This window comes from Delphinus delphis, chromosome 15 (genome assembly GCF_949987515.2).
Source record: "Delphinus delphis chromosome 15, mDelDel1.2, whole genome shotgun sequence".
In the NCBI taxonomy this organism is placed as follows: Eukaryota; Metazoa; Chordata; class Mammalia; order Artiodactyla; family Delphinidae; genus Delphinus; species Delphinus delphis.
Window position 1 is genome coordinate 64,813,853 of NC_082697.1, and position 13,376 is coordinate 64,827,228.

General features: G+C 43.6%; 1 protein-coding gene and 1 pseudogene across 1 annotated transcript in view; one reads left to right on the top strand and one right to left on the bottom strand.

Annotated features, from left to right (window-relative positions):
- Positions 1-13,376, bottom strand: part of TMC7 (transmembrane channel like 7) — a 52,588-nt gene that overhangs the window by 11,812 nt on the left and 27,400 nt on the right. The window contains exons 7-12 of the mRNA XM_060033055.1: positions 10,497-10,644; positions 9,174-9,347; positions 7,773-7,930; positions 3,833-3,950; positions 3,431-3,528; positions 1,589-1,775 (exon numbers count right to left, since the gene is read on the bottom strand). Coding sequence (XP_059889038.1) covers positions 1,589-1,775; positions 3,431-3,528; positions 3,833-3,950; positions 7,773-7,930; positions 9,174-9,347; positions 10,497-10,644 — 883 coding nt within the window. The remainder of the gene's footprint in view (positions 1-1,588; positions 1,776-3,430; positions 3,529-3,832; positions 3,951-7,772; positions 7,931-9,173; positions 9,348-10,496; positions 10,645-13,376) is intronic.
- Positions 5,725-6,401, top strand: LOC132438782 (mitochondrial fission factor pseudogene; annotated as a pseudogene).

Sequence of the window (13,376 nt, forward strand, 5' to 3'; positions counted from 1 at the left end):
ACTGTATGATCTTGTTTAAGTTTTTTTTTTAGTATTTTTTTAAACATTTTACTGTAAATTTCTTTCTTTTTTTAGATTTACTGAGGTATAATTGACAAATAAAATGGTAAGATACTTAAGAGCGTACAATGTGATGATCTGAAAGAATTCGAAAAGTATTTATTCTCTACAGGGGTTTAAACAGGTACTGAATATATACACACCACAACAGGAGATGTTTGCTTGAATTGTACAAGCATATGTATTTTTCCTATATATTAAAAATAAATATTTCCATTGAGGGAAAAAAGACCTGAAGGAGAAATCAGGTGGGGACGGGGAGAGGGGTACAGTAACAGGCATCCTCCTTAACATTCTAGAAAGCTACAGCCTCGGGAAGGGGCATCAAGTTCCTGTGACTGCAGCAGCTGGAACATCTTGTGAGCCGAGGGCACTGAGCACCAGGGACACTTGGTGTCCTGTTAGGGTGTCTGGGGGCAGGTGGCCAGTCAGACGGGGGTGTCAGAACTCAGTCCAGTACCTGTGACCCATTCCATTACCCCTACGCTGTCTTTACTGGGCTATACGCTAGGAAACCACTGCCTAACCTATTTTCTGGAAGAAGAACAAGCTCCTCTGAGCTTTCTCGCATCCACCTCTCCCTTGGTGACTTCAGCCGATTTAAGTTTCCAAATGAAAGCATCAGAACATTCTTCAAAGGCCAAAACACCCAGGTAGAAAGCATGACCCAATTCAAGGCCCTGCCTACTGGATTAAGAGCTTAGGCTCTGGAGTGAGGTAAACCTGGGTTCAAATCCCAGGAGTCATTTATAAGCTGTGTGAGCTTGGACCAGTTACTTAACCTCTCTAAACTTCAGCTTCCTAATTTATAAAATATGGTTACTAGCAGTGCCTACTTCAAAGGGTGTATCGTTGTTATTGTTATTACTACGATTATTACTTCCATTTATGAATCCTCAGGGCTTGGCATAATAGGTGATCAATAATGTCAGGGGTTATTAACAGACGCTACCTCTGGAAGAAGGGATGGAATACATATCTGTATTGTTTAAATGTTTAATAGTGAACATATATTGCCTCTACAATAAAGAAAAAGTTTGGTTAATAAGCCCAGATAAGTTAGTCCTCTATAGAGCTACTTCACCCATTAAGCACTTAGTTCAGGTACAATGCCTAGGGCCTGTGAGCCGTTTGAGGAGCTACACAAATAATTGAGAACTGAAAATAAATGCACCAGCTCCAAAATCCAAACAGAAAACTACAAAACTTTAGTTAATAAACCTTTTGTTAAACATCACCAAAATGAACCACCGTCAACTGATTGATCAACTGCAACGCAACTCGTAGTTACATACAAAAAACATTTTTTAAAATCACAGGAGCAAAATCATTCTTAACAAAACTCTCAAAATGACAAAAATGCGAAAATCCATTAGCCTTTTTTCCAGAATAAAAATATGTATCAAATAAGGGATGCAATTTTGATACATCTAATGGGATGTGGGTGGGCTCCAAGCATGTGTGCCGAAGGTCTTGCAAGGTCAAGGATGGTCTCAGTTACTGACCCCTCAACCCCACCTCTCCTTACCTCTTTCACGTAAAAGATGATAATGAACTTCAAGGTTGCAACTGCAGGAAGAAGGGGTGAGAAGAAGGCTCCAATCCAGCAAATGGTTTGCCCATAAACGATCCCTAGAACATTATCAGGGATAGCAAACTCCTGCTGTCCCCAGCACTGAAACAGCTTCCAAGAGGAACAGTAGGTCACCAGGATCCTGGAAACAAACAGGACCATTTATCACCTGGACTACAGTGTCTGCCAAGGCCACAGAACCACATCCACAAAATCAGGGCTGTTTCCACACATACTTCTTATGGAAACTGCTTAGTCATATGTCTAGAAGATGCAGAATGCAGTGAACTCTGGAATCATTAACACCAGGGTCCAAGTCTCAGATCTACAGCTTATCGGCCAAATAACGTTAGATAAGGCTCATTCTTCTCATCTGGAATGTGAGGGCATTATAACGCAGCCTACTTCACTGCGTTGCAGTTGACAGTAAATGACACGGGCAGTCTCTGTGCTCTAGTTTGCCACTCAACCCAAAAAGTATTGAGCTACTGTGCATCCGCACAGAAAGTGGCTTATGGGGACCTACCAGCCTGCACGCTACTCCCTGGAATCCTAGAAGCTCTCTACAAAAACCCTAGGACCAGGGGCCTGAGATAAACACACATAGCTGTTCACTGTAGCATGACCACATATTAGCAAAACTACTGGAAACAACCTAAAGGCCCAGCAGTAGGGGCTGCATCGACAAATCAGAAGCCATGGGTACAGTGGAATAACATACAGTCCTTAAAGCGAGAGAGGAAAATCCACGTGCCTTGACAGGGAAAGTTGTTCACGGTAGTTTGTTTGTATGGGGGAGAAAAAGCAAGCTGCGGACCCATGTGGATGTACCACGATCCCATCTGTGGGGTGAAAAAGAACACTTCCAGCAAGACTGTGTGTTTACTTACACATGTATCTATACAAATGTGTGTCTTTAGTTTTAAGGACTGCTGGATCTACCCCAAAGTGTGAACAAGGGTCACCTCCGTGGAGTGGGGTGGGATTGGGAAGTAGGGGTAAGGTAACAAAAGACAATTCTCACTATTCTCTGGATCTCTGTATTTATTTAAGTTTAAATATTAAAAAAACTTTAATAGGCACATGTTCACTTCATATTTGTGTAATTTTTTAAAAGGACAGTTTCTTTTTTAATGTTGACTTTTAAGGGCTTCCTGGACTTCTGGCATATACCAGGAGAATTTGTACATGTGGGTATAAAAGGGACTAAGTGAACAGGGTTTCACTTAAGGCTCAAAGAGATGCTGAGAATAATTTTCTTTTTTAATGACAGCATAGTAATGACAATCCTGATGGTGATAGTTAATGTTTTGTTGAGTTCTGTGGCATGGAGTGTTCTTAGTACTTTTATCTGCATTTTGTCATTTAATCCTCACAACAGTGCTATGAGGTGGGCACTGCTACTATTCCCATTTCACAGGTAGGAAAACAGGCACAGAGCTTAAATAACTTGCCCTCAGTCACATGACTAGGAAGCGGCAGTGCTGGGTCTTGAACCCAGACTAGGAAATGTGGCATCCACTGCAGCCCGGAGGGGCCGGCAAGACGTCACCCCGCGGCAGCCCCGCGGAAAGCAGCACCGTTTCTGCTTCGTGCTGCCTTTCCATGGGGCACATCATGGACCAGGGGGAGGTGATGGCCTGGAGCTTTTCAAAGTCACCAATGGCTGTCAGTGGTTCCCAGGATGCGGAACCATCCAGCACTTAGTGAAGAGCAGCTGTGATGGGAACCTGTGGTGGGGATGAGGGAAAGGGTGAGGGGGTAGGGGGAGATAAGAGGGGGACCCCTCACACTTACTTTCTAGGAAAGTCCACAAAAAGGGTCACAGCCAAGATGATGATGAGGTCAAAGATCATCAGCTTGTACATTTCCTGCCCAACTTGGGTCTCCCAGCACTGAAACCCAGAGAGAAACGAGCCTGACTTGGAGCAGAAAAAGCCAGGTTCTCCCAATGCCATTTCCAGCCCCCGATCCTGCTGCCTCTGGGAGGCATCAGCGGATGCTCCTCTGAGCTCCAGCACAGACTTTGGTTTTCCAGCCCTTAGAATTAGAAGCGCCTGGCATGCCAGACTCTGCTACACAGCAAGAATGAGGATCGACTGGGATTCAAACCCTTGGCTTCACGGGCTGTTCTCTCGACCCTAATGCTACCACCCCCAAATGACCCACCGAGCAGGAGGCCCATCCCCGCAGCCTCACCGGGTAGAGTTTCTGGTTGTAGCCACAGAGCTCACACGGGTAGTTATCGCAGGATGTAATCTTGGAGTCCAGAGTGAACACCAACACACAGATGGTGGCCAGCCGCATAAAAACACACCTGCAGGGAAGACGGTAGGAGAGAGGATGGGAAGAGGAGGGCTCAGGGCAGGCGGGCCCCTTGGAACAGGGCTGGGGTGCAGAGAAGCTGCCTTTCTTAACAGCAAACCTACAAATGGGCACAGAGTTTCTGTTTGGGATGATGAGCAAATTCTGGAACCAAACAGTGGCAATGGTGGCACGACACTGAGCATGTACTTGACGCCACTGAATCATACACTTAAAAGTGGCGAAGATGGTAAATTTCATGTTATATGTATTTTACCACAATAATTTTTAAATGGCAGAGGAAAAAACAGATCAGAAAGCTGGGAACTCCTGAATCCAAGATGACGTAGCCACGCTGAGAACAATTCCTGGAAAGAACTAATTGAATCTTCTAAGTATCAGCCTTGAGAGATGGCTGATATACTGAGAAGTGAAAAAACTACACTGCAGAGTTTCACGTAGATACAATCCTATTTTTAAAAGAAAACAAAACATGTGAACGTTGGCATGAACAATAGGAACCGTGAAGATGAGGGCTGCTGGGGGAAAATGGATTCAAGAGAGGAGGGCAGAGGGCTCATTTTTTTTTTTTTTAAAGATGCTTCATCTATTGTTTGGTTTGTAATAAAAAAAAGAAATGATATAGAAACATTAAAAAGTGTGTGGGTAGGGGAGCAAACCCACCCATCCACCTGACATGCTGTGCCTCCCTCGGGCGGACGTGAGTACCTATCACCACCAAAGAGGTTTCCATAACTAAAAACTGAAACGGAATCTAATAAAAAGTCTGAATCTACATTTGAGGAGGGATACAGGAAAACAAAAGACACCATGACGAAGCAACGAACTAAATCCAAAGTAGAGAACATTCTATAGGACAAACACCTCAGCTTCTCCCACAAATCAATAGCATAATACAATGGGGGAATTCTTGAAAGAATAAAGGGGACTTAAGAGACATAACAACCCAACACAGCATGCTGCCTTTCTTTGGGTCTTGGTTTGAATAAACCAACCATAGAAAGCCCTCTGCAACTCCATCAGGGGACTGACTTAATTCTGTGAGGTGTGATGACGATTATGTTTAAAAAGAAAAGTTCTTGTCACTTAGAGATATACTGAGCTGTTTACAGGTGAAATGACATGTTGCCTGAGATTTGCTGAAAATAATCCAGCAGAGTGGGGGGGACCGCATGAAACAAGACTAGCAAAACGTTGGTAAATAGTTGAAACTAAGTGATGGGTACACATGGGGGTTCATTATACTGTCCTGTTTGAAAATTTCCAAAATAAAAAGATTTGTTTAAACAAAGATGCAAATGCCATCTGAGGCATTTGAGAAGCAGACAGAAAACATTCCAGTGTCACACACTCCCCACCTGGTCCTCCTTAACTCATGTGTGTTAACTCCCTGGGCCCAGCTTTACACCTGCCATTTCTTTATTTTTTATTTTATTTTTTTAGGAAACTGAATATTTGTTTAGTATGAGAAGAGACATTACAACAAATTATAAAGAGTCAGCGGTAGCCCGCTGCGGGCCTCTCAGGCCGGTGATTTGCCCTTGCGCCTCCATGAGCTTGGCCCACGGCCTCTGACGGCGCCCACGCGAGGGCCCCGGGAGCCGGCGGGCAGCAGTCCTCGCCGGGGACCCTCCAGCAGGCCCAGGGGGACAAGCATGGCTCATAATCCAGCACGTGCACATTGAAGCAAGTGAAAGGATTTAATATGAAGCACAGAAGCAGATAATGCCGAAAAGCAAGCAGTAGTTGGGACACATTTAGTGAGTGGGGCAGCATTTCCTTCTCCCACTGCTGCTAAGATGGCGGAAATCAGTCGAGCTCAGGATGAAATGGAATACACCGAAGGTATTATTAGTCAGAGAATGAGGGTCTCGGAAAAATTAAAGGGGGCACCACCAAGTGCTGACCTGGAACAAGGATTCCAAGAAGGAGTTTCAAATGTTAGTGTGATTATGCAGGTGCCAGAGAGAAATAATGGAGACATTCCATTTTCAAGACCAGCAGATCCTGACCTTATACAGTCAACTCCCTTCAAACCTCTGGCACTAAAAACACCCCCTCGTGTGCTTACGCTAAGTGAAAGACCACTAGATTTTCTGGATTTAGAAAGACTTCCTCCAACCCTTCAAAATGAAGAAATCCATGCAGTTGGCAGGCTAAAAAGAGAGCGCTCTATGAGTGAAAATGCTGTTCGCCTAAACGGACAGCTGGTCAGGACTGACTCCACGTACGGCATTTCAAATACAGATACAACGATTGAAGGAACCTCAGATGACATGACCGTTGTAGATGCAGCTTCATTAAGATGAAAGATAATCAAACTAAATAGACGTCTACAACTTCTGGAAGAGGGGAACAAAGAACGTGCTAAAAGAGAAATGGTCATGTATTCAATTACTGTAGCATTCTGCCTGCCAATAGCTGGCTCTGGTTTCACCGCTAGAGGTAACCCCAACTCTCAAAAATACTGTTTCAACAGCTGGAAATAAAAAGAATTTGCAAACTTCTCTGTTTCTGTCTTTGCATTGTATGCCGTTTTACAGTCCATGCCCTGAAAATGTATTTCTCCCAGAAAGGAGGTGGGGAAAGATTTATATTTGCAGAAGTAAAGGTATATTCTGTCCCTTGACTGTATATAGTTTTAACCAGTTTTGCCATAACACCTACTTAAAATTCTCCCTTTGCATGTTTTGTAAATAGGATCTAGTTCGTTTCGGTTTTATTGAAGGAATTTTTTTTGCCTCATCAATCTGCAGAGCTAATTCTATGAATGGGAGAGAAAAAAGTGTATAGGAATTGGATTTAGAGAAGTGTCTGTAAAGGAAAAATAATGCTTTATTTTGTCCTGTTTCTCAAACACTGTTAGATTAAACAGTTTAGTTAATAGACATTTTTGCATCCACATTTCAACATTAACACTACTGAAGTCATGGTCTGGTGTCAGATTTACTAAACTCAAGCCGCCTCATGTTTCATGATCACCTTCAATAAAATAATTCCTAATATTTTCAGCAGTTTATCTAAGATGTGAGCAAAATGTGCATTTTTATTTTAGTTTTGCAGATGGTTTTCTATAAAGTACATTTTTACTAAGTCCATGTGTGAATGACTTAAAAAACTACAGAATAAGGTACAAATGTAGTGTATTTAATAAACTGTCAACCAAAAAAAAAAGAGTCAATGGTAGCACACACAGTCGGTGACTGGGCCACATTTTTCTCAGCACTCACTCCAGCAAAAGTCTCAGGTTTCTACTGCAAGTTCCTACTGTAACTCTCGTCCCAAGGCCACGCATGGGCCTAGTGGGGTAGAAGCGTGAGGGAGTTAATGCCCCTGGGAGCCAGCCAACCTTAGGCAGGGGAGGTCAAATACTTGCTGGAGGACAAACACTCCTGCATAGGAAAAGTCTAAGATATTTTCCACGCAAACTCCCAGAGATGTCCCATAGGACTGAGCCCCAGTTGCAACTTGCCGAATAACATACCCTTCATAAGGTGCCTTCCCTTCTCTCTCTCACTTCCTCACTCTCCTGCTGGTATACACTTGTCTTTCTAACATCTTAAGAGCAACATTTCTTCCAAAGGCCCCACCCTATGCCCTCAGCTGTCGATGTGCTAATACATGAAAACAATATAGACGCTCAAGTCAAAGAGATTTCCCTGCATATGCAAACTCTGATTCATTCATGGGGGCTGTCTGAAGGCTGAAGAGGATTCTTGGCTCAGCAGGGAAAGGTACCACAATGGATTAGCAATGTCTGCCGTGGGCAGGGGAGGGGACAAGTGGTGACGTGCTTGGCATGTCTAGGCATTACCTAAGGATTGTCAGCCGGATCTCAAAGCCTGGGGAATAATCCTCATAGTGGATGATCTTGGCAAAGATTATTGGGGTGATAAAATTGGCCAGCGTGATCACAATAGAAGGCAGGTACAGTATCAGGAGGTTCTCTCCAAAAACCATCTTGTCAATTTCCTATGAAGATAACAGAACTGGTCAGGAGTATAATAATTTGCATCACAAATGAACTGACCTTAAAAGAACTCAACTGTATGTATGTCAAGTCATATGCTGAACACCTTAAATTTATACAGTATTGTATGTCAATTATATTTCATTAGAACTGTAAGGGAGAAAAAAAAACCCAAACATGTTTAGCAAACAAAACCAAACATTTGTTTCATTCAACATGGCACCTAAAACTAAGCCATCTCCGTCCTTGGGTGTTCAAACGGAGGAACCATGATCTAGTACCATACTAGAAGAAAACTGAGCTCTACTGGATTTATTAAGGTGAAGTAGAAAAAATCCATGTATTCTGTATCAATGGGCAACTGAAAGCATTTTCAAGGCTGAACTAATTGACTTGGAACAGCCATTCTTTCCTCCTTTCATAATAACAGATTATTTAGTCACATATATGGCTATCTGAGATAAAACTAAATTTCCTACGTAATTTGACTGTCTTCCTAGGTAAATGGCTCTCTGACTAAATTCTGGCCAAAGGGATATAAGAGGAAGTGTTAAGTGCAACCTCCAGGTCCTGCCCTTGAAGGGAAGGGGTGTGCTCTCATCCCCTTCACTTCCTTCCCATTGGCTAGAATGTGAATGTGGTGAGCTACCCGGTACCATACAGAAGAAGACCACATTCTAAGGGTGGCAGAGCTACAAGATGGAAGGAACTTGGGCCCCTGATGATTGATTTCATGAAGCAGAGCCACTAGACCAACCTGGATTTTTATTTATTTATTTGTTTGTTTGTTTCGGCTGTGCTGCAGGACGCGGGATCTTAATACCCCAACCAGGGACCGAATCCGTGCCCTCTACAGTGGAAGCGTGGAATCTCAACCACTGGTCTGCCAGGGAAGTCCCCAACTTGGATTTTTAAAACCACTGTTATTTTAGGTAAACTGAGGCCCCAGATAGTAAGCTGTGCAGTTGGGGGTTAGATCCAGGCAGTCCAGCCTGGATTTGAACATTGTAAACTCCAGGAGGAGGAGGAACCCCAAACACTCTATTCTGGATGTTTTTTTCTTTTTTCTATTGCAAGTGGAAACTAGTCACTCTGATTTTAGGTTCTCTGTCATATCAGCCAAACTTATATCCCCATATGTAAAACAGAATGATGATAGTATCCACCTGAGAGGTTTGCGATACACTTAGCATACATAACGTCCAACGGGACTAAAAGTTAAATTGACTTTCACGGAGCACTTACTTTTTTCATGTGTTCTTGAGAGAATATAGTCGCTCTATAGATTGCATAAAAGCATGCCGCTAAAACGGCCAGCACGATGCAGTTCAAAAACAGTCTCAAAGAGTAAATCCGTATCGTTTCTTCTGAGGTCCTTTCTGCTATTTTCTGCCGTATTCTTTCTTCCTCCAGATCTGCCTGAGAACAAAAGAAAGCTCATTTGTGAGCACTGCGATGAAGGGATATTTAGGGGTGGAAACTGGGACTCACCGTCATACTCTCCCTCTCGATCTTTAAAGTTTCCTAAATATTCATCTCCCCCAGGGATACCCTCGTGGACCAAGCCCAACCAGTTTCCATGTCTCCTAAATGAAGGCAGACCTTCTATTTAAGATTGAAATTAAACTCCACAATAACTGTGAAAACAGAACTCTAACCTATTCAGGACATTACCTATATGTTACTATTACCTATATGTTATTTCTTTAAACAAATAATACACTTCATTTGATTCCTTCCATCTCACTTCATTAAACTTTTGATATCATTGTCTCCTCCTTTTTTCGGTGGGTTTGATCAAGATGCTATCTGTTACTCCTTTTCTCCTGATTAATCTGGAAATTCCGCTTTTTCATATTCTCTCCACTCCACCTTATTACCATAGCATTCTTAGTCCTATTTCTTCTGGTTTAAGAGATGTTTATGACAGGTTCTCATCAAGCAGAAAAATAACCGTACAAACCAACAAGGATCTACTGTATAGGACAGGGAACTCTACTCAATATTCTGTGATAACCTGTATGAGAAAAGAATCTAAAAAAGAATGAATATATGTATATGTACAACTGAATCACTTTGCCACACACCTGAAACTAACACAATATGGTAAATCAACTATACTCCAGTAAAATTTAAAAAAAAAAGAATAACAGTTTTCTTCAACTAGGATTAAAATAAGTTTTCTAAATTAAAATTTAGAAATTTTAGAAATTTAGAAATTAAAATTTCTAATTTTAGAAATTAAAGAAATTTTAGAAATTAAAATTTAGAAATTTTAGAAATTTAAAATTTCTAAATTTTGTTTTAATTTTCTAAATTAAAACAAAAACAAAAAATAGTACAAGGTGATGGGGGAGAAGGGAAGATACTACATCTTTTCCCAGCCCCAGTTCACCAGCTTCATGCTTGGGGCTCAGGTGATCAACCCCAGGAAGTGGTTCTCTGCAAAAAGCTCTTGAAAACTACATAGGGCTACACAGCTAAGCACTGGGGACAGCCTGGCCCCCACCAGCTCCTTTGCAAGCTGTAACCCCACCTCCCGCCAAGAGAAAACTGAGTGGCACTCACGCGGAGCTCGTAGCGCAGGCTGCTGTGCTTCAGGTCCGCCACGCTGCGGCTGGTGATGCAGAAGTCCCAGCCCGCAAAGATCTTGTTGCAGTAACTCTGGAAGTGCTCCTCGCTCCGGATCAGATTGCTTTTGAACCCTTCCACCGACCTGACCCCAAAACACGTTTATCGTTCTTATAAGAACAACAAAATACAGGCCCATGGATATGCTTTGTCTAAAATTAAAAAGTTACACATAGCTGCATCTGCCACCCATTTTGACATGCTTGGTCAAGTTTTGGATCGTTCTAAATATGTGGCAGCTAACCAGGCATCTCACTGTTGAAAATCACTTCCTTTCATCCATTCAGTGGCTTCTTTCACAGCTGGAATAAAATCCAAACTCTTTTAATACACCCTAGGGGTCCTGCACGGCGCCATCTTTCCTCCCATAGGGCCACTCTGCTGCAATGACAAAGGCTTTTTTCCTATCCATAAACACAGGAACCTCTCCTCCAGCCTCAGGGTCTTTGCACTTGCAGTTCCCTCTGCCCTCTCCTCTTCCCATGGCTGCTTCCTTCTTATCCCTCAGGTTTCACTCACATATCCCCTCCACAGATTCCCCACCATCCCATCTAAAGTTGTGACTCCTGCTTCCAGTCAGTCTCTTTAATTTCCTTCACAGCAATAACCTAATCTCCAATCATCTCATTTATGTGTTTACTGCTTGTAGCCCCTTACCCTGACTCAATTTTAAACTCCTTGAGGGCAGGTACCCTGGCTGTCTTCCCACCTTTATATCCGGAATGCCTGGATATAAATATGGCCACTGTCCATGGATACTGGATACATGGATACATGCATGAATAAATGACTTAAATAGTAAAACAACCAAATCTTTAGCGAGCGCCTGTTTTGGTCAGATGCCACTCTGTTGCACAAGTTCATAATCATTACTCATTCAAATGCTTTCCTGGAAAAAAATACACTCTGGCACTTGACATAAAAACGTCAAATGCCACACACTCTGTAGACAAGCCAGGGTATTTTTAGGATTTGCTACTGAGTTGTGAAGACAATAGAAATGAAAGGAGTTATAGCAATCAGTTGTTCTGCCAAAGGTTCACAGCAAAGAATTTATGTCAGAACCAGCTGGGGTGCTTTTCCAAAATGCAGACTCCCGGGTGATTTCATATCCTGAGATTTTTAATTCAGTAGGTCTCATGGGGGGGGGGGTCCAGAAATATGCTATTTATAAAGCTCCATGGTGATTCTGAGGTCTCACCCCAATTGAATGGTCTGATTTAGACCAAACCTCCATTTACAGGTGAGAAAGCTAAGGTCTAGAGAAGGGAAAAAGTATTTCCCTAGATCCAAAGAGCTAGTGGCAGAACTGGGGCTAGTACAATGATGATGATGACGATGATGATTTTAATTTAATAAACGTCTAAGTGCCCGGCCCAGTACTAAGTTCTTCACCTGCCTTGTTTCAGTTAATCCTCCCAACAACCCTTCTAGGTGTGTGCATTTCACAGACAAAGAAAATGAGGTTCACCGAGGTCAAGCCACATTTGAACCTTGGTCTCTTGACCCCTAAGTCCACCCCATTGCCACCCTGTAGCACTTCCTCCTCTCCGGGTAGGCCGCTCCCCATTACTTCACAGCCACCCTCCCTGCAGGCTTCCCCATGAAGCAGTCAAGGCCCGGAGGTGCAGAAGCTTGAGCAGGACCCGGAGGCGGCTTCACTGTTCAGCTGATAAAGCTTCTTCTTCAGGGCCCCTTCCAAGGGCCCCTTCCAAGGCCCCCGGAGCGCCTCTAGCAATGTGTTCCTATGGTCTTGTTTTGATTTTTTATCATTTACAAAAGATACTTTCATGTTCTTTGTCTTACAGACGGCCCCTCCATACGGTCTACACTGCCGGTCCATAAAACTTGGATCTGCCCTTGCCGTGAGCACACAACAGCAAAGCCAGAACCCCAATCAACCAACAGTTCTTTACCGAGCATCTCTCGGCCCTCAAAATGAGCCACTGCTCCTCCTTGCCAGTATGCTGCCCGTTTCTGTGGGGGATGGACACACACCAGTTCATTTTCGTCTCACAGATCCTGACTCAGGATACGAGTGCCCAGCTGGGCTCTGGGGTTTTCTCTGTGGTGGTGAACCCTGGTCTCCGTGGAGAACAGACTCAGACGCCAAAACCCTGGTCTCTTCTACACCTGTGATAAGGAGCTTCACAGCCCCATGGCTTATAGCACTGCCCGGCTCTCACAGGCACAATGAAGTGGGTAAGAGAGGGGCCCATCCAAGCATTCCCCTTGGGGCAGAGACAGTGAGCCGTCCATCAGGAATGGGTGGTTCTCCTTTCATAGTGTAGCGCTAGTGCTGGGAAGCGGCTGCCAGCCAAGGACAACATTTCCCAGCCGCCCTTTCAGTGAGCCGTGGTCACATGACTAAGCTATAGCTGATGGAATGTGAGTGACGTCCATCACTCTCAGGCTGAGCCCAGAAACACTTACACGTGATCCTCCTCCAAGGTCGTTTTCCCTTCCAGCCCTCAAGAGGAACAGCTTAAAAAGCCACATGCTGATGGCTGAGCTGTAGTCAACCTGAGTCCCAGCAGGACTGAGAAGGAGTCTTCCGCACTAACCTGCGGCCCACTAAGAACTCCATGGGAGAAAGATGTACAACTTCTATCGTGTTGGGCCACTGTACTTTAGGGGATAGTTGTTTGTTAAAGTAATTTAAAGCAATTAATAATCCTCACTTTTCTTGGGAATTGGCACCTCCCACTAAAATGTCTGTCTACCACGTGAAATGCCACGTTCTCATATGACCCTAACCCACTGGCCACAACTGAAGGGTCAGAATTGGGTACCTGAATGAAGCAGAGCCAGCAAGTC